The sequence below is a fragment of the Diadema antillarum genome, unplaced genomic scaffold, assembly GCF_040938485.1.
Source record: "Diadema antillarum isolate AM-2024a unplaced genomic scaffold, OU_Dant_1.0 seq00000584_RagTag, whole genome shotgun sequence".
In the NCBI taxonomy this organism is placed as follows: Eukaryota; Metazoa; Echinodermata; class Echinoidea; order Diadematoida; family Diadematidae; genus Diadema; species Diadema antillarum.
This window is the reverse complement of record NW_027271518.1, coordinates 216,160-235,654: the sequence shown is the minus strand read 5'-3', so window position 1 is coordinate 235,654 and position 19,495 is coordinate 216,160. Positions and strand designations below refer to the sequence as shown.

General features: G+C 39.1%; 1 protein-coding gene across 1 annotated transcript in view; it reads left to right on the top strand.

Annotated features, from left to right (window-relative positions):
• Positions 1-277: 277 nt before the first annotated feature.
• Positions 278-19,495, top strand: part of LOC139735538 (bestrophin-4-like) — an 81,041-nt gene continuing 61,823 nt past the window's right edge. Inside the window, exon 1 of the mRNA XM_071646294.1 lies at positions 278-493. Coding sequence (XP_071502395.1) covers positions 356-493 — 138 coding nt within the window. The 5' untranslated portion in view covers positions 278-355. The remainder of the gene's footprint in view (positions 494-19,495) is intronic.

The following is a 19,495-nucleotide window of genomic DNA, read 5'->3' as shown; positions in this document are numbered from 1 at the left end:
AAATGTGCCATTTACTTGATTGGGATACTCTGACAGTGTAGTGTTTCATCTTCTCTCTTTCCTCTACAAATTGTAGTGTGTGAACAGAGTAAGATTTAGAAAAGTTTGCTTTTATTTTCCTTTTTCCGTTCTCTCTTCTTTCCTGCGAGGGTAGGGATGTTGTTTGCCCCCTGTCTGTCATGGGGCCCCACCCTCTCCAGCCAGTCATGTGTGTCGCCGTTGCAAGTGACGTCGACTCCCGCACCAGAGCTGTTCGAAGTGTCGATGATGCTGGTTTCTCGTTTCGTCTCGCCTCCCCGCTACCGCGAAAACTTATCGGACTATTCACGCTGAAGTCTCAACCTTGTCTGCCGCCATGCCTTCTCCTCCTGCACCTCCTCCACCTCCTTGTGACGCCAAGAGAAGGAAACACCTCCCGTCTGGTGGCCAGCCAGGTGTGAGACCCGAGCATTCCGGCAGCACGGACAAAATGTCCGATTCGATCCTTCACAAAGTAAGTCTGGCGCAGCCACTGTACTTTTTTTTTTGGCAAGCATGATGATGATGATGATGATGATGATGAAATGCTCTTGTTTTACCTAGAATCTCCATATAGATAGGCGATGGTCTGACAACCCGAGCGATTTGTTATCGATTTTTGATCATGTTTAGTGTGTATGTTGATTTGACGTGCTCCAGTAATTTTTGTTTTGCATTATTGGGTGCTGTTTTTATCTCAAAACGGAGGTTCCCGTACACCGAACAATTCGTCAATCACTAACCGTGCTTCATTGTTCCATGTGCTGTGTTTATGAATTGGGCTCGTAATGTTTCTGAGTACCGTAATATCGTTCATGTCATTAGCGGCGCGTGAAGCCATTTTCAAACCGTGCTCATTGTAGGATGTTTTTGCTCCTGACTTGTCGGAGCTGTTGTCAACATAGCACGTCACACTCGAGAGAAACTGCGGCGTTCTCCGAGCTCTGCAGGCCCTGGTCCCCCGGGCGCCGTGAAATTTCATTACCTCCTCCTCCAAATTGAGTCAAGACGCGTCTGGTAAAATAATTGTCAAGGGACGCTGGAGTTGAGAACGAGATATCGGTGGATTATTAGGCTCACGTATCTTCCAAAAGCTCTTATGTTGCGTGTATACGTTACGTGAAATGAGACCCACTTTCCCCTCGGCTGTATGGGTATTCTCATCACGAAATCATCAGGTAAACGAGCCAACATACTTGGGAAAAGTTTGTAAAAGAATGCGTCTCGTTCGCGGCTTTGAGAAACTATATGACTAAACTTTATCCCAGCTTTAATAGCTTTATAAGTCATTTCATTGATATAGAGTAATATATAGAAATCCTGTTAATGGTGAGTCACACAGTCTGTATTTGAACCAAAAACAAAACTTTTTAAAAATCGTTAAAGTTGAGCCTGAATGTAATCAAACGCGAGTCAATGTTTGAACTTTGGCAGAACGGAAATAACGGCACACCTGTTGCTCCCAGATGGGGAAAGGAGGTGGGGCGAACATGGGATAATGATGGTGTAGAGGGAAGGGATCTCGTAAACATTACCGCAGGGCTAAGCATCTTATTATTACTGTCACGTGACTCTAATTAAAAACTTTGATACGTCAATATTCATTCCCCTAAAGCCGGAAAATGTTACAGTTTAGTTTCCAACCTATAACTTATCAGCTAATGGAGCGTGAACGGAGAAGGCTACATACGTCCATACAAACATAATACACACACATACACACACACGCACACACACACACACAAACACACACACACGTATTTATATATTATTATGTGTGTATATATACCTTTAACAGTGAATATAACATAAAACATGAAATCAACTTAAAATTGATGGAAAATAAGTACGATATCAGATTCCCATGGAGTAATCACGTGAAACAATAGATTGATTAAAATTCGTAGAGAACATGATTATTCTGTTGCGTTGAATTGATAGTATTTGACTAATTAACAGCAAACTCCATGGCAAACTTCATTGATGTCCACAAACCCAACATCCTTGGTTCGCCGCCCCTCTCCCTGTTCGCCCTCTTTTTGCACAAGTGCGCCCGTGCACTTGCTAGTGTCATCTAATGGCGCCGGCTGTCCTTTTTCCTCCTGTAATACAGCAGTTGATAAAGTCCCAATAAGAGAACGTTGTCGTTGTTTTTTTTTCCACGCGTGTAGTTGCCTACAGCCAAGCAGGCAATAGAACACCTGCTTTAACTCTTGATATTGCTATACGTGCGGTGACAGAAACCCACACCCGTGGCGTATTATAATCACTGAACGTCACTTTGGCGGGTTTTATAGCATGCAGCTCCGCCAAGGTAACACCGCTATAGATTATACACTGGTCATAATGCATTACCATATTATAGCACCATTCAGAAAAGGCGCCTTTTGACTGCTTGTACATCCTCCACTATGTACGATTATTGTTTATGACCTATGGAACTGGAGTCTTTCCTTGTGTGACTGTTCTTCTATATCATTATTCAGACATCATAGTGTTGTTGGGTTTGTTTCTTTTTTTTTCTCTCTCTTATTTACGATATGATTTCTATGTGCGTTTTTCTTTTTCTTTGCTGATGAAAACTTTATAATCCGATGACGGATGTAATTTGTCTCAAAAGAGTCTTTTTTCTTATCTCTTAAAATCTAAGCGCTGTTGCTTGGAATAAAATTCTTGTTGCATGCACTACTTTAATTACATGTGGTTTCGAAGGAGATCAAAAACTGTTTAGTAAAATGCTTAATGTTACTAAATCGAATGACACATGACATAACATCTCTTCAGAATCATCTCTTCCCAAACGTCGTTGTTGATGTTAAATGTAAATGAATCGGCGAATTTTTTAGTTATTTAGTTGTTAAGTTCTTTTTTTTGGGGGGGGGGGGTAGACAGCAGGATGAACACGATCCAGTCTTGTGGTTATTATGAGTTGCATGAATTATTCGCTAACTGTGAATCATAATTTCGTCATTTATCATACTACAAAGTCATGTTATGTCATCTTAGGTCGCCAGATTCCCATCACCAAATTAGCAGGTGGCTTTTTTTCTCTTCTCCTCCACCCCCCCCCCCCCCCCTTTCCCCCTTGATTCCGATCATACTCCAGAGACAAAGTGCAAGCGTGCAAGATGAAATCATGCACAGCGAGATCGTGAGGATAATGTTTAATCTATAAATTGCGATCGATGAAATCCAACGATGAATTTCATCGGAAGAGAGAGAGAGGGGGGGGGGGGGGGGTGAGGGAGAGAAGACAAAAAAAAATATCTGTAGTGTTGACTCCGTCGTTGCCCAGTGGATTGTTTGTGCAGCTTTCTTTCATTTATCGCTTGCCACCATCCGCGCGACGCGTATACCTGCTGTACCTATATACCTCAAACGAATTCTACGGCCTCCTTGTATGCATGCAGGATACATCACATCCGAACGGCAGTCACACTTGGGCATCTATGTAAATCAGCTCGGCAGCAATGCCCGTATTCCTCGTGTGACGACCCCATGGGCTGGGTGTGCGAAGATAAGATGACACAGCCCCCCCCCCCTTCTCCTTTCAAAGAAAGAACAACAACAACAACAAAGCGGGGGAAAAACGAGAAAAGATGAGGAACAGACGAAATAGCAAAAGAAAGAAATACGGGATGGATTAATGATAAAATGCTATAGGTAGCAAAAGTTAAGTCGAGTCTGGGTTTCACTTTGCTTCCATGACAGGACAACGAAAATATTCACAGTAGAAGCGGTATACAGACTACCAACTTACTTTGAATGTAAATTGAGGCTATACCACGTTGCAACGGTGTTAGATATGATATCCATTCAAACTTGCAGTCCAGCAAGGATTCCGCCGTTACATTCATAAAATGACACTTGTTTCTTGCTGGTTTTTTTTTTTTTTCTCTCTCTCTCTCGTTTTGTTTCATCGTCCTGTTAACATCTGGGGACCGTTTCATGAAACTTTTTGTCGGTGATTTACACTGACAACTGTTAAAAGCTACTGAAATCCTTGCGTCTGATTGGCTGATAGCAAGTGTGTCGGTGAAAACCTCCGACGAACTCGTTGATGAAACGCCTCCCTGGTGTCGCATACTGGACGAGTGTTAGTGTTCTTATAGGAATAACGGATTTTTCCTTCCAAGGATTCTAAACTTCATAATCAAATTTCCTCGCGTGTTTTTTCTTTTTAAATGTCACGTGATATGCCCCTTTGTTTTAAAGCAGTCAATCATTTTGTATGTTTTGTTCTGTGTGCATTAATTTTTTTGTCCGTTGTGACTGGAGCTTTAGGTTTTCACCTTTGAGAGAACCAACCAAACTCATACTGAATATTGATAATAGTTAAACAAGGAACATGAAATTTGAATAAACAGGTAGACCTGTATTGACCGTTGGTAGTCAATACTCTGCAGCTGTTTGGTTGAATATTTATTCACCTGCTGGAAATTTATGATTTTCTCCTCCCTCTCTGTCTCTCTCTCTGTCTCTCTCTCTCAATTTACAATAATCTTATATATTTGTATATATATATATATATATATATATATATATGTATACACGCATAATCATCTTTTCATTTTATCTTAGACACACACACGTATATAATCATCTATATATATATATATATATATATATATATATATATATATATATATAATTATATAAATGGGAATTTGAAGTGTGACAGATTTTACACGTGTCGAATGGGGAAAAACAGAATGAGAAAGCGGACATGCTGTAGATTGATTTTGTGGGAAGAAGCTAGAGACTATGGGAGACAAGAAAAAGAAAGGACAAGGGACTTGTTTGTTTCTCTCTTTATGCGAACACAAGTGGTAATACATTCAAGTCAATCAATCAATCAATCAATCAATCAATCAATCAATCAATCAATCAAGAGGAAGGAGGGGAGGAAGGGAGGTGCAGGTTCTTCTCCCCTGCGGACTTTACTTCAAGTCCAATGTCAGGAAAATTGTATTCTTCATCAGGATCTCGTAGACCTCTTGAATTCTCTTAGACGTTTCCCGTGATTAGATACCCATGGACTATACATTAGTTTCTCATTCATTGACGCGTCATGCATAGCCTCTGGTATTCACCCACTTCGCCATTCGATGGATGACTTATAGGACACTCGTGATAACGAAGACAGACAGTAACTCTCACACGTGTAAACCATGGGACAAGGTGCTGTATACAGTGACTTTTGTTTTCTACATACACTCGGGAGAGCCCTTATGATGTGCCACATCACGATTCCTTGCAGATGACCCGACACGGGGAATATCCGGGATTACATACAAGGAAATGTTCTTTGATGCGTTCACATTCCATTCTCTTCTCAACAAAGTGAAACAAATATGTGCCGTGATCCCCTCCATCCCCCCCCCCAAAAAAAAAACCATCAACCATGACAACAATAGTAAAAACAAATTTTGTATAACTTCTTTTTACATGATTATAATGTTACGTTGATGCAGGAATTCGACCGTCACAAAGCGAACGAACTATAAAAGATATCTGATCAAGCTGACATATTGCTATCGAATATAGCAAAAACCGAGAGATATGAAGACTTCATGCAGTTTTCTGCCTCGGTGGTCTTTGGGCAGATGGGATGATGGTTACATTTTTAGAACCTTGTAACAGATGGCATGTCCAATTATGAAAATCAGGAGACATTCTCGTTGAAAATTCCTCTTCGCCCAGCCCCACGCATAATACAATTCTCAGATTTGCATGCTCCGGATGCCGGAGCACCAATTGGTATACCCTTTACCCCTTCCTCTCACCATGGCACGATTCCAGCACACCCCTGGATTTTTCCTGGCTCTCTCGTTAAACCGTCTGCCAGTCATTTCGGCTCACATTGCCAGCCGTGAAGCAGGTCCCCGTCTCGGTTTGAAATATTATGGTCTATATACTATTTTGGTCTTTTTTTCTGTACGCTATTTTGGTTTTTAAATTCCCTTCGCCGTAACGCCTGGGCACAGCGGAGGTTCACTACTTGCGATGAAAACATGGACGTATATGCACGTCATTTTGACATGCAATACAGCCCGTATGAATTAAAACTGATTTATGACAGTGTTTGCAAGTTTGCAGTCATATTTCATTCATTGTATTGCACGATGGCTATTGCAAAATGACATAACGTATTTTCGGAATTTGATACTGCTTTAAAAAAAAATGAATGTTGGATGCAGTCCACCAAAATAACGGGGTTACAATATTGTATAAGTGTGTCTTACAAGGTCACTCTTTAAAAATCTTAACCTGATCTGTATAGAGTGATCACTCTATAGCTTATTGACAAAAAAAAAAAAACAACAACAACAACAACGACTACGCACCCAGATCGCATTTCTGCGTAAGAAATCATAATTCTTCCTTGCCGGAAATGGGATTGCGCCGAAGTTCAGAATCAGACCGAAGTGACATTATTATTCATTTCATTCATAACAAGGTGTGGATAATCACATCAGAAGATAAGGAAATATACAATACCATAATGTTAACAACGTATAAAAGCATACAAGAACAAACACAGTATCAAATACAATGAATCCTTCACATAGGCTTGATTTGACTCCACAAATTGAACGAAAAGACGAGTGGCAGATTTTGGTGAGAGTATATAGCTTTCTCCAGGGCTCCGAGTCTATTCCTTTATACGTGTGATGTACTGTGTACTGAAACTCGGGAGGCCGGACTCAACATCTCGCCCCCACAGTCTAAGCGCGAATTCTGACCCAAAAGTGGGACGCCAATACCGAACTACTGGCCTTCACTCCCGTCGAAACACTCGACCTACAATAATCCTTTTAATAGACCATGGACGTTTGACCCGTACGTGGATTGCTATATGTCGTGCTAATCGCAGCAGTCCTCGCTTACAAAATAACCATAATGGCTGGGACTCAAGCTCGAATGAAAACAGAATAGATTCGTTCCGGCGAATTTACCAGTTTCAGCCACGCAGCAGAACTAAATCCATGGTTACTCGTAGTTCATCGTTGCAAACTTGTCTTTTATTGGCCGATATTTTCTAAAGCAGTGTAAGGTCATGCCATCACCACCCGTAAAAATGGGGGAGGGGCTTGAGAAAAGTGAGCTCCATAATCACATTCAATTGTATGTCTTCAAACTGTCGAACACGACCGATTTGGGACACTCTTTTGTTTGTTTCTTTTTTTCAACGTCGATATCAAAAGAACACAAACATTATTATGGTTGAATATTCGTCAGTATGTGCAATTTACATGTTTATGCAACCTACAAACTATACAGTGCGTATTAAAAAAAAAAGTAATCCAACATTGGAGAGTTACTATTTTATAATTGTCAGCTATAATGATGAGGGCAATGTTGTTTGTGAGGAAAGGAGAACTCTTCTTCTTTCGAATGATACCTAATTTTGTTGACAAACGTCATGCATGACTGAACACATGAACTTTAAAGACAGCAATGACAGATTGCCCTTTTTTCCAAGTTTGCGTGTTGTTATGAAGAAACAGTTCATGTCTTACTGCATGGATGAGATCTGTCAATGAAAGTGGCCAAATTATTAGGCCATCCTGCACGACTGCAGGTTCTTTTTTTAGGATTTCTTCTAACCTTTTATGCTTCATAACCTTCAACATGTTGTCAATAACTTGGTCATTCCCATAACGGCTAAACCATTATCCATTTTTCTCTCTTCATATTCAAGACATGGTTTGTCGCTGCCAGCTATGTGTTGAATATGAACAGACAAAATGGACTGTGTGGGTTTGGCCTCTGTGGGAGTGACCAAGTTATCGGACAGGTGGCCATGTTCATTTTTATGAACCATAATTAATGTTAGGAGAAACCTAAACACTTGCATTCGTACGGGGTGGCCTACACCCCATCTTGGCTATGCACTTTCATTGACAGATCTCATCCATGCAGTGACACGTGCATTGTTCCTTCACAGTAACACACAAACTTGGAAAAAGTGCATTTTGTCATTTTTGTCTTTAAAGTTCATGTGATCAGTCATGCATGACATTTGTCAACATAATTAGGTACCAATGGAAAGAGGAAGAGTTCGTCTTTCCGTAACAACCAACATTGCGCGCTCCATATAGCTGACAATTATGAAATTGTAGCCCTCCAAAGTTGGATTACCTTAATATATATATATATATATATATATATATATATATATATATATATATATATATATATATATATATATATATATATATATATATATATATATAATACGCTCTGTAGTGAAAAAAAAGTATGTGAATTTAGAGGTAATGATTACTTTGAGTGAACGAAAGTAGGCTGGACGGGACAGGATAAGTTGGATGTAATCTGAGAGACAAGACGATGTATTTGGAGGAGTTGTGATGAGCAATTAAAGTCAAGTTTTATCTGTCGCTGTAAGGGACGTTATTTCCATCTAAGCACCCTACATCTTGCTTTGGCAATTAATAAGGGCTGTACCTCCTAAATAATATCAAAATAAGGAGGAAAAGCAGAATTCATATCGAACAATTATTATTTCAGCATTATAAATGTTACCAAACAGGAGGACGTTTCATTCAGTACCTGTTAAGTTCATGGTATATGGCTTGACAGGAACATTCAATCTGTAATTTGATTTTATTTGTAAATCTCAGAAAACTATGATTACTGGAACTTTTCCTCCAATCATTATCTTGACAGAGATGCTACTTATCCAAAGCGAGCGATTTTTTTTTTTTTTTACTTTTATGTTTTCGTGATTTTGTCTTTCCATCGAGAAATCAATCTTGAGAGAGGGACAGAGCCACAAAGTAATACAGTGATTTCGTGCAGCAGCATACTCGCTGCGACCTTAGAAACTGAAGTGTACAAAAATTGTGTATTTTTGCTTCCTATATACACTGAAGAGGGAAGGTCGCGACCGAATTCGGTGTACTTCAAAGGCTTACAAATCCCATGTATAGTGTGTATGACAATTTCATCATGAGGAAGTGTATAGGCCTTATATCACAGTCCTGCTTCAATTTTCGTAATGACCTGAAACACGAGATCAAGTTCCAATCATCCTAATGGCCGGTGACACAAAAGGTAACCAATATACGATAGGCCTATAGTATTTATACTTTCCCGATGATGTGCATCGTCATATGACATATCAATGATACAGTCCGTTAAAGGTCACGTGCACTCGCGTGTAATATGCAAATGGGACGTTTAATTTCAACACGTGCTTTTTATATTGTTTTAATTTCGAGCATTGTTATACGCTACATTACGCGTGTTTTATGCTGGATTATTCGATAGAGCTGTAAAACTGTTTGGGGAGATTATGAATATGTAAACTCATCTGACAACACTGTACTCTTTTAGATCAGGTTCTTTTTTTTTTTTTTTTTTTTTTTTTGCTTCTGACCCAAATTATTGTTCAAAGCTAGGACTACGAAGGCACAAAAGTGTATAGACAATAATTGCACACGTACACGTAAATGATATAAACAATTTAAGGACTTGTATCTGTATCACAAAAGCGGTTCACATTTATAGTGTTTTTGTTGTTGTTGTTTTTTTTTCATTCCGTTGCCTAATAACGAATTGGTGGTATAACGGTTCATAAAAAAATGTCACCGTACAATTTCAAGACCAAGGGATATAATGGCATTAATCCCATTTACGCAGTGTGTTGCTCCAAAAGCGCTATTTTATGGGTAGGCCTGGATAATGTTGCGATTTAAACGGGGATCAAACTACAGTGGGTGAAATAAACATAATTCTTGTTAACCCAGAACTGACATGCTTTTACGGCCAGCCATTACACTTTTTTATTTATGTTCAAGTTCAAAAGATAAAGCCCGACAAAACGTCGCATCAAGGTCATTGTAATATCAGTCAGCCAATTCATCAGTGGTTCAGAGAATGTTCTCTGTCAAAAGTTGACATGGTGTGATTATCTCGACTAAAGGACAAGTAATGAACGTGATGCCTTTAATGTGTGAAATTGTCCCATCCTTGAATATCGCTTCTCTCGTGTACTAGTACAATGAACGCCTTAATTGGTGCATCGAGTATGCATGAAATATCATCCACGCACGGTGACTTTTCCCGATATTATAGTCTGGCTTTCCCGCAGGAGCTCATTAAACATTTTTCACAACACATGAATGCCATTTTCGCGAATTGTTAGGAGGGTTCTATCAAAAGGGAAGGAAGCGTGACGAATTATGGAAAGGTGGAAGATGATGAGAGACTTTTGATGAAGAAATGGGACAGATAAAAAGAGCAACTATAAATAGCTGTGAATATCATCTATAGCGTACAATGCAGGGCTATTTAGTATACGGGTTGGCACGCATTAACGTGTACTGTACGGCTGAATTGTAACTTTTACCATGCATCACCCGATGTACTGCGTCATAATTATCTGAACCACCTTTCCATTTCTCCAACTTCCATTCACCACAGCCGATCTACTAATTCATGTTTGATTCAGCTTACTTCGTTCACCTTTCGGGTCAGGACCGCTGATGTACTTTGTCATCATTAAACCACTTCACTGCTCCAACTTCTGATCACGGCCATTCTCATTGTATTCCCTATCATGTTTGATCTTTATTTTTTTTATCCACTTCCGGTCAAGACCACTTTATGCAGGACCCATACTGATTCGTGTCTGAGATATGTCATTCCACGTACAGTGCACTCCCTTCCGATCCAGAATTCAACTACATTATTGTTTGATGTGACTAACCTGTGATCTACTTCCTGCTCACGAAGACTGATGTAACATCATCTTATTTCATCCTCCACTGCTCAAGGCCACAAGTGAACTGTTTCATGTTTTTTATACGCATCTCATTTCAACCACTTCGGATCACACTATTCTTGATATTCTATCTTAATCCACTCTTTCCTGATCACTCACAGAGAGCAGACTGTTCCACATATACTTTATTGAACCACTATAGCTTCAATTGAAGGTATATAGAAAGCCTTTTCCTACCAGCCTCCCGTTTCCGCTCAAAATCTATTCTGTTGGAACTAAACATTATGGTAGAAGGCAGTTTCAATATAATATGCCTGCGGAAACTGTTGATTTTTTTTTTCTCTAAAAGTGGACATGATTATGCATAAGAAATGCGTAAAATAGTGCATGCTGTGATAACACGATTTCAGTTGGGTAACGACGAAATTGCCAAATGTTAGCCATTAAAAACTGCGCCAACCAGTGTTGCAATCTGAGAACATAACCGATCGTGCAAGTTGCTGTACATGGTGCTTTTTACACTACAAATTGGGGCCGTAGTAGTATCATCCATTGATCTTCCGCGCGAGGGTGAATCGCAAGCAGCTTGTTGGGAATTACGATTGCTAGGGCACGATCGATCATCACTCAACGGTTTACCTATACTCACTATCGTGAACGGAGAGGGGCTCTTCAGGAACAAAAGTCGTATGCGGTCGAAACTATTTTACGCTTTTGATCTCAAAAGACTGCAAAACAACTCATCCTTACAAATCGCGTCAGCTGGCCGACAAGTTTCATGGTAGACTTGTTCGATATAATAATTGCGAGCCAATTCCAAATGGTGGAAGATGATTTTTTTTAGCCATTCTGAGAACTTTTACCCTTAACGTTTCCGTTCATCATTCAAGCCGTCCTTGACTCAGTGCACTTCTTAATACCAGAAGGTCGCAAAACCAATTTTCTTCTATACAACGTCTACTACAAATACTTTCCTTACTACTACTTGTACTAAACATGTACTTTATACAACTATAGCCTATACTGCTATCACTAGTGCCATCATTACAACCGCCACTGTCATTATCTCGCTGATATTTTAAGTAGAATAATACGACGGTCATTACTGGCACTAACAACTATGGCTGCTGATCATATTCTTTACGTCTGTATACTTGAAATACTTATTTCTTGTTATCATTGTCAATTATAGTACTAGCACACCCGTTGAATCAACGACCTTTAGGTCTTTATGCGCTATGTTGTCGCAAATAATACTGTATTGATATGCCTGTACAGCGCAAATGGTTAGCTCAATGGCAAAAAAGCGTAAGTTTGGCTGCATGCGTCACGCACGTCAAGCGAGACGCTTCTTCGTCGTTGCAGAAAGTGAGCCAGATATTTGACCGCCTGCCGCTTCGTCGCACCAGGATGGCAACGGGATAAGACCGATGCGCCAACTATAGAACGATTGAACGCCTGTGTGTACGCCCTCCCATCTCTCCCTCCCTCAACCCCCCCCCCTCCTTCTTCAGCGTGCCCCTCTCTGTTTATCTCTTTCTCTTTGTCAATCCTCTTCCTTCCCCCACCCTCTTTCTCTGCAGCAGCGTGAATGGAATTTATCCTGTGGCGAAGTCATACTCTTTGGTCGTTTAACCCGCCGTCCTCCATAGTGGAGGATCTCCGTGCCAAGGAAAACTGGCGGGAGAAAAAAAGAAATGATTCCATAGTCGTTTGTTTTCAAAGCGACGAGCCGTACTTGAGGGTTGTTAAATTCCATTCCTTCTCGGACATCGAGCATAGATGCGCATTCAGTGTGTGTGTGTGTGTGTGCGTGTTTGTCTATTTGGGGGTGTTAATGTGTGTAAGCGTGTTTGTTTATTTGGGGTGTGTTAATGTGTGTAATTATGTGTAATTTTATATTTTTATACATTGTAAGGTGCGTGTATGCATTTTCAAGTAGGCCTATACGTGCAAGAATTGACATTATTCCTTGTGTTTTTATTTATCATTAAATAGTAGTTTCATATCTTATTTAGACAATTGCGCAACACAAACACACATTATGAACCACGCAGGAATATATACGCAGGTATGCGTCCATACTTCTAACGAACGAGCCTTTCGACCACTATAGTGTAATAGTGTTACTGTAGCACAAAGTGCACACGCAAACACACACACACACACACACACACACACACACACACACGAGCGCGTATTCCCCCCCACACACACACAATATTATGTAAGAACACCTACACTGCTAGAAAGACGTTAGATTCAGACCCTGCACGAAATCTGAAATGGCAATGAAATTGTATAAGACCCGCATAATATCTTTATTACAATATTATCAATATCATATAGGCCTATACCTTAAATTATTATCATTATCATGTGGGAGAAATTCTGTTTCATTTATGACCAACTTGCTATGTGGAATGAGGCTGTGATCCCATGCGCAATCTTCGGAATAAATTCCCTGTGGTTCTGCTTCTGCTTTTTTTCCATTTGTTTTTTTTTTCTCAATAACCAATTACAAGGTCCTCACTGATATCAAAGTTGCCGAATTTGTTAAAGATTTGTTACAGAAAAATTTGAATATATACAATAAAATTTAGAAATGTAAATGTGTATATAGGACACAATTTTCAAGTGTGAGTGTAAAGAATGAATTCACTGAACATTAATCTTCACATCATCAGACTCCAGTACACATCAGTTACTTTGTTGTTTTTCTTTTCCTCCATAGCGCTTGAATAGCATTCAACTCCTTCCCGAGGGGACTGTAATCAGGGCTAAAAGGAAACGAATTATGAGCTCGTTACCGAACCCGTTATTGTGGCATTATGTTACTCATGCTTTCTACAATGATCATGTTTGTTGCATTTAAAGATGTCCCCGTTATGTTCCTGCCGCCGTAACGACGCCATGCACACGAGTGGCCATTTTGTGTTTGCTTAAAGGCGAACTCGTAATAAAGCCAGCATGCGCACTGTATACTTAGATTGATCCTGTAGAGTGCATGTTATATTTACCCGCGTGATGCAGGAACTAGTATTCGGTCGGGACGTACTATACATCCGTGTAAACTGATACGGGTAAGGAACTACGGACGTGAGTCCAGTACGTATCTACCGTTTGACCTTCTTGACAGTGTTGTGAACAGGGCAGTGTTTTATAGGTAAACATGTGCAGTTACCCTGAGCAAAACACTGATAGTGCATATTCACTCTATGTGCAAGTTAGACAAAAACAGGGAACGACGCAGACTCTACAGACTTTACGTGTTTTCTTTGAACAGTGATATCAGTCGCAATTATGCCAATTATATAAAGCGATAATGTCATCATCAGCGTTATCATTCTACTATAAGTATTGTACTTTTGGGCCAATTTGAGTCAGTGATAACTGCGCCATGTCTAATTTGCAGAAAAGTATATCCATGGTTGTGTCTGACATCATCATATAAGACCACAATGATGAAAAGTCAAAATTCTATAACGTACCATATGAACGCATATAGTGTGCCCATCCTGAACGTCTTACTTTTAGAAGTATTCGGTCACAAAAATCACGTCTTAGTCTTTGATTTTTCCCCGTCTTCCTCTAATTGTCGGTAATTCTAGGTGGGCGGGTGGGTGGGATCTTGATTGCTTCAAGCTTCTACAGGGGACGGAAAAGTGTATGCGTGGAGGTCTTTAAGAGAATGGTGTCACTGCAATAAATGCGATAATGCTCCCAGAGACAAACTGCATGAACGTGACCGGCAGGATTATAAAATCCTCGTCTCTCCGGAGACGACAGATGGTTTTAGGGGCAGTATGGCAAGATTAGGCAAGCTTTACGTTATCAAAGTGACGAACCTCTTTCTGTTTAAAGGTTTAGATTGGGATTCCTGTCATGATATCATGTTTTTAGATTATCTATATCTATATCCATATCTATCTATCATTCTATCTCTCTCTCTCTCTCTCTCTCTCTCTCTATATATATATATATATATATATATATATATATATATATATATATAATTATATGAGATTAAAACCTAAAATGAGATTAAAACCTTTTAGGTTTTAATCTCATATACATATATATATATATATATATATATATATAGAGAGAGAGAGAGAGAGAGAGAGAGAGATAGTTATATATATACATATATATATATATATATATATATATATATATATATTATGTGTGTGTGTTTGTGTGCAGTGAACATATTAATGTATTCCTTTCTTTCATTCCACAATTAATTATGCATTTTACTGTGTATGAATATAGGAAGGCCTCAAAGATCTGGTAAAATATAATGAGTTACACACCAACATAACAGTTTTATCATGTTAACGTTTATAAAATACTCCTCGAAAGCTGACTCGATATGTGATTGGGCAATCTTATAGGTATACAATCCTTCTGATTGAGAAAAAGAGGAAATGCACATAACTCACTTAGATGCTGTTATTTTCTACCCTGACTTGGAATGATATTTAAGAATTAATGTATAAGAGTGTGAATTATATGGTTTCACCTTTTTATTGAAAAATATGCGCAATTAACCTGTTATATCAACCGTTTCTAGCAGTGAAAAAGGAGAAATTAGTGTTACAGTGTGTGAGGTCAAGGGTCAAGACAAAAATCTGGACATGAGGGAACAAACTGTAAGAACAGATTTTTTTTATTCTATTTATTTTTTTTAGTTGAAATCATGTCATCTTCGAGATTCGAAATTCTTTTAGGTCCTTCCTTGCAACGTGAAATATAACGAACAAAAATATTGAAAGAAAGCTGATATGGTATCACCGCTGGGGGAAATGTACACATGCAGATGATATTGTTCGCGAATTCATTAATTAAGCAGACGGTTGGCTAGCAGCGTGTAATGTTTGTACACTGTTCTGTACACGTCCGTGAAAATTGACATATTTACGTGTAATTTTGCAACGATGTCCCTTTGCTTTTTGACAATCTGTTTGCGAATGAAGCAAAATTGGCATTTGATTGCCCGATGGCAAAACGATTACGATCATGGTGTCCGCGATAGTATAACGTGAGCTGGAGTGATTAATAAACACTTTTTTTCTCAGCATGCAGCGTCTGCTTAATGATCAAAGCGGATATATGCAGTAAAATAAAAGACAATGTGGACATTTTTGTTTCGTTTTAATCGAAACGTAAAGTAAACTTGATGCAGCGGGAATAGTAAGCAATCACTACGAGATTATTTTGGCGGGAAAACAAAAAGGGACGTTAGTTGTCTACCCATGACATCAATCACACCAAATACCTCAGCTTGCCTAGTCACATGCATGTGTTTGTTTGCCCAGTCCAGTTTCTTCGGTTTACGTAATCTTCATGGTATTCTATTATACGTGCGATCACAGACAGCATCGTGCACCAGACTGGTTGGCATCTTTGTTTCACTCAGTTTAATGTACTGATTGCTTATTATGCCGGGTTTTTTTAATAGGTAAAATAACGCTGTAAGATAATAACAAACCAGAAAAGAAAAACAACACTCCAACACAAGCTTTGGCGTGAATTATTAGAATCCATGAAAACGAAAGTACACCATAACGATAGATACGATTAATCATTTTCTTTTTCATGCAGTGATAATGTAATGGTGCAGTTCGCTTTTAACAACTTTGCATAAAACTGTTTTGCCCTGCACAAGAATCGCTACCATGGAAATATGGACAGATTGCGCCCTATATAATATTATATACAGCGCAAAGCCGTGAAATGACAACGCACTGACAACGGATGTTGCCAAGATATAACATGCCAGGAAATGCAGATTAAAAATAGGAGTAACAAACCAGGTATATAACAAAGGTCAGAGGTGGCTTTAAAACAACATATTGAGTGTGTAAGTTAACGGGGGAATCATCAGTGAATATAAGTTAATCTTGCGACCCATCATCTATCATGACTATAAACACCTTACATACGTGATATATAGAGTATTCGGTAAACTATACAGAAATACAAAAAGATAATCGGAACCCCTTTTTAATTGCAAATGCTTAATTGAAATACGTCTCGGGCTTTTAAATCAAGAAGTTCTAGAAATATGTTATTCTCTTCACAAATGTGGTTTGTGATATTTTATATTTTGCCATCATATAAATGCCGTATTTTGGAATTGTATTCATTAGTCTTTTGTGATATAGGCATGACAACGCATTACAGTGTGCATGTCATTCATTTCGTCCAAAAATTACATTCGTGACACATACTTTAGATCAAACAGTATAACAATAGTAACGAAATCCCCTTGTATACAGAATGAACTTTACATAATGAATAGAGTGGCAAAAAAGTACTTCAGTTAGTCTATATAGAATGTGTTATATTCAAATTTGGAATTGAAATGATTATGTGGGGGAACCAACAAAAACAAAAAACAAAAAAAACAAAACAAAACAAAACAGATGTTTGTGGGGGTCGAGGCTAAGTCCCAAGAAAATAACTCACTTATGATAAGCCGCACTTTCAACAATAAAGTCATTTCTTACTGTCCAATTTACTTGTTTCGAGGACATCGTTACGATGCATACTTTGAGTTCGGCGTCATTCCGCAGGCCTTTAAAACTATATCAGACATAAAATATCTCAAACATCAGTGACCATGCTATACAGGGTGTGAAATTACTGAATATCCTGAAGTTCTTGATATGTTTAGTGGATTTACCGCAGGCCTATAGCCACCAAGGCTTTCCATAAATTGGAGCATATAAATTATTTCGTTGATGTCACAACACCGAGTTTCATGAGGTATATTTTTTGTAACTGACTTTGTTACATCAGTTTCTGACATGGCTATCCCCACAGAAGCAGAATGCAAAATATGTTGCCGCAAATGGCCGCAAATGGTGGACAATCCTGATGTTTAATGTATTTAAATTTCAGGAGTCATGATTAGTCATTTTTAAGCCACAACCAATGCAATTTGGTACTCCCTTGTTTAATGGTACGTCCGTTTTCCCCCATACCCTATGAATTATCAATTGGATGGAAGTGTTAAATGTCAAATAATATTCAGCATCCAACTCTAAGTTCGTTCAGGTAAACTTTCTAACTTTCTAACTGAGATTCCGTGTAGCCTTCTGTGCTATATCTGAAAAAGAAATATGCCAGAGATCACTATCTATGTTACTCAGTATAGGCAAGGTGATGTTCGTACAAGATACGAGTGTCGAGACTTTCATTTCGTATTTCTTTTTATAAACACTAAATCATAATTGTCAAACCACCAACTTAGAATACATGCTTTGATAGTATACATTCGCGGAAAGAAATGGTATGCAAAGTATTATCCTACAATGGTAACAGCATAAATCGCAAAATTCGTAAAACACATCATGCTTCATAATCTTAAGGGGAAAAAAGCAAGCAGGATATTGACATCATTGTAAATTGACAAAATTGCGTTAGACCTCCGTCTGAATTGTTGATGGATAACAAGGCCAGTTTTCGAATATTCTTAAATACAACAGCGGAGAGCATACCCACCTCGAGCGAACTCTGTCCACTTTAGTGTGCGCAAGAAGACATCCACACGGATGCTTGAAAAAAAAAGACTCCCAAAACAACAACAACAACAACAACAACAACAACAACAACAACAACAACAACAACCGCTGCATCGGGTCTCCCTATATGCCGCATCGGCATCGCGAAATTTGCATCAGAAATTTAGCCTAAAATGGAAGCATAAACAAAAAATGCATTGTGCATGCGGTGAGCTGCATGCATGCAAATAGAAATGCGGATGCATGCCGCGTTTGAGATGTGTTCCCGAAGGTCTCCCGTGAAAAAAACAGAGTGCTGGGTGATTTACAAGCATAGCTGCAGCGGTTTGGAAACAAAAAGGGGGAAAAGTCGTGAAGCAGTTGTGCGTGAGGTCATTGATTTGATCAGGGCCATTGGCGTGATACACAAAACGACTAATGCATATACACGTATTTTATATACGACAAAAGCGATACGTATAAGTAAAGTAAAGAAAGCAATGTTTTAAAACGTCCACTCATCTTTCCGCACATTAATGCGCTAAGAGAGAAGAGATTGATTCCATAAGGAAGGTGGACCTTTTTTGTTCTGATTGTTTATTGCCCTTGAGAGCCCGTGGATCAACACTTCACTCCACAACTGCATCTGCAATATTGTTCTGTCCCCCGCCATTTCTTTTTTGAGCGGTTTGGACCACAAGCGTTTAGACAGGAGACAATATTCTGTGAGTTAGATTACCGTGAACACGATGATTTTTCATGTTAATATTTCTAGTAGTATATTATCATCATAATTGTCATCATGAGTTTTGCAATTAAATTCTCATTTTTATAGATTCGGCGGTCGATCAAAGACCGAGATTGTCGTTACAAAGATCTATAAGATTAAAAGAGGACTAATCGAAATGAGGAGAGCTAACTTGTGTTACACGTCGTCTGGTGGCAGACAGCGTCGTGTAATGTAGATGTCATTTGATGGCACGTAATTGATGTGACAGACGCGAGAGTCCACGGCTGACAAACGACGAGAGTCTGGAGAAAAGATAGCTAGCTGTAAGGAGCGCCACACTGTGCCCTTCCACTTGCGTCATGCGAGCATCCGTTGGATGGCACCTTTAAAACGCGAAGGAAAATGTCATCACTATCGCGCGAGGCAAGTCACTTCTTGTGGCGAGTCTGCTACAGAGACAACAACAACTACAACTACAAATAA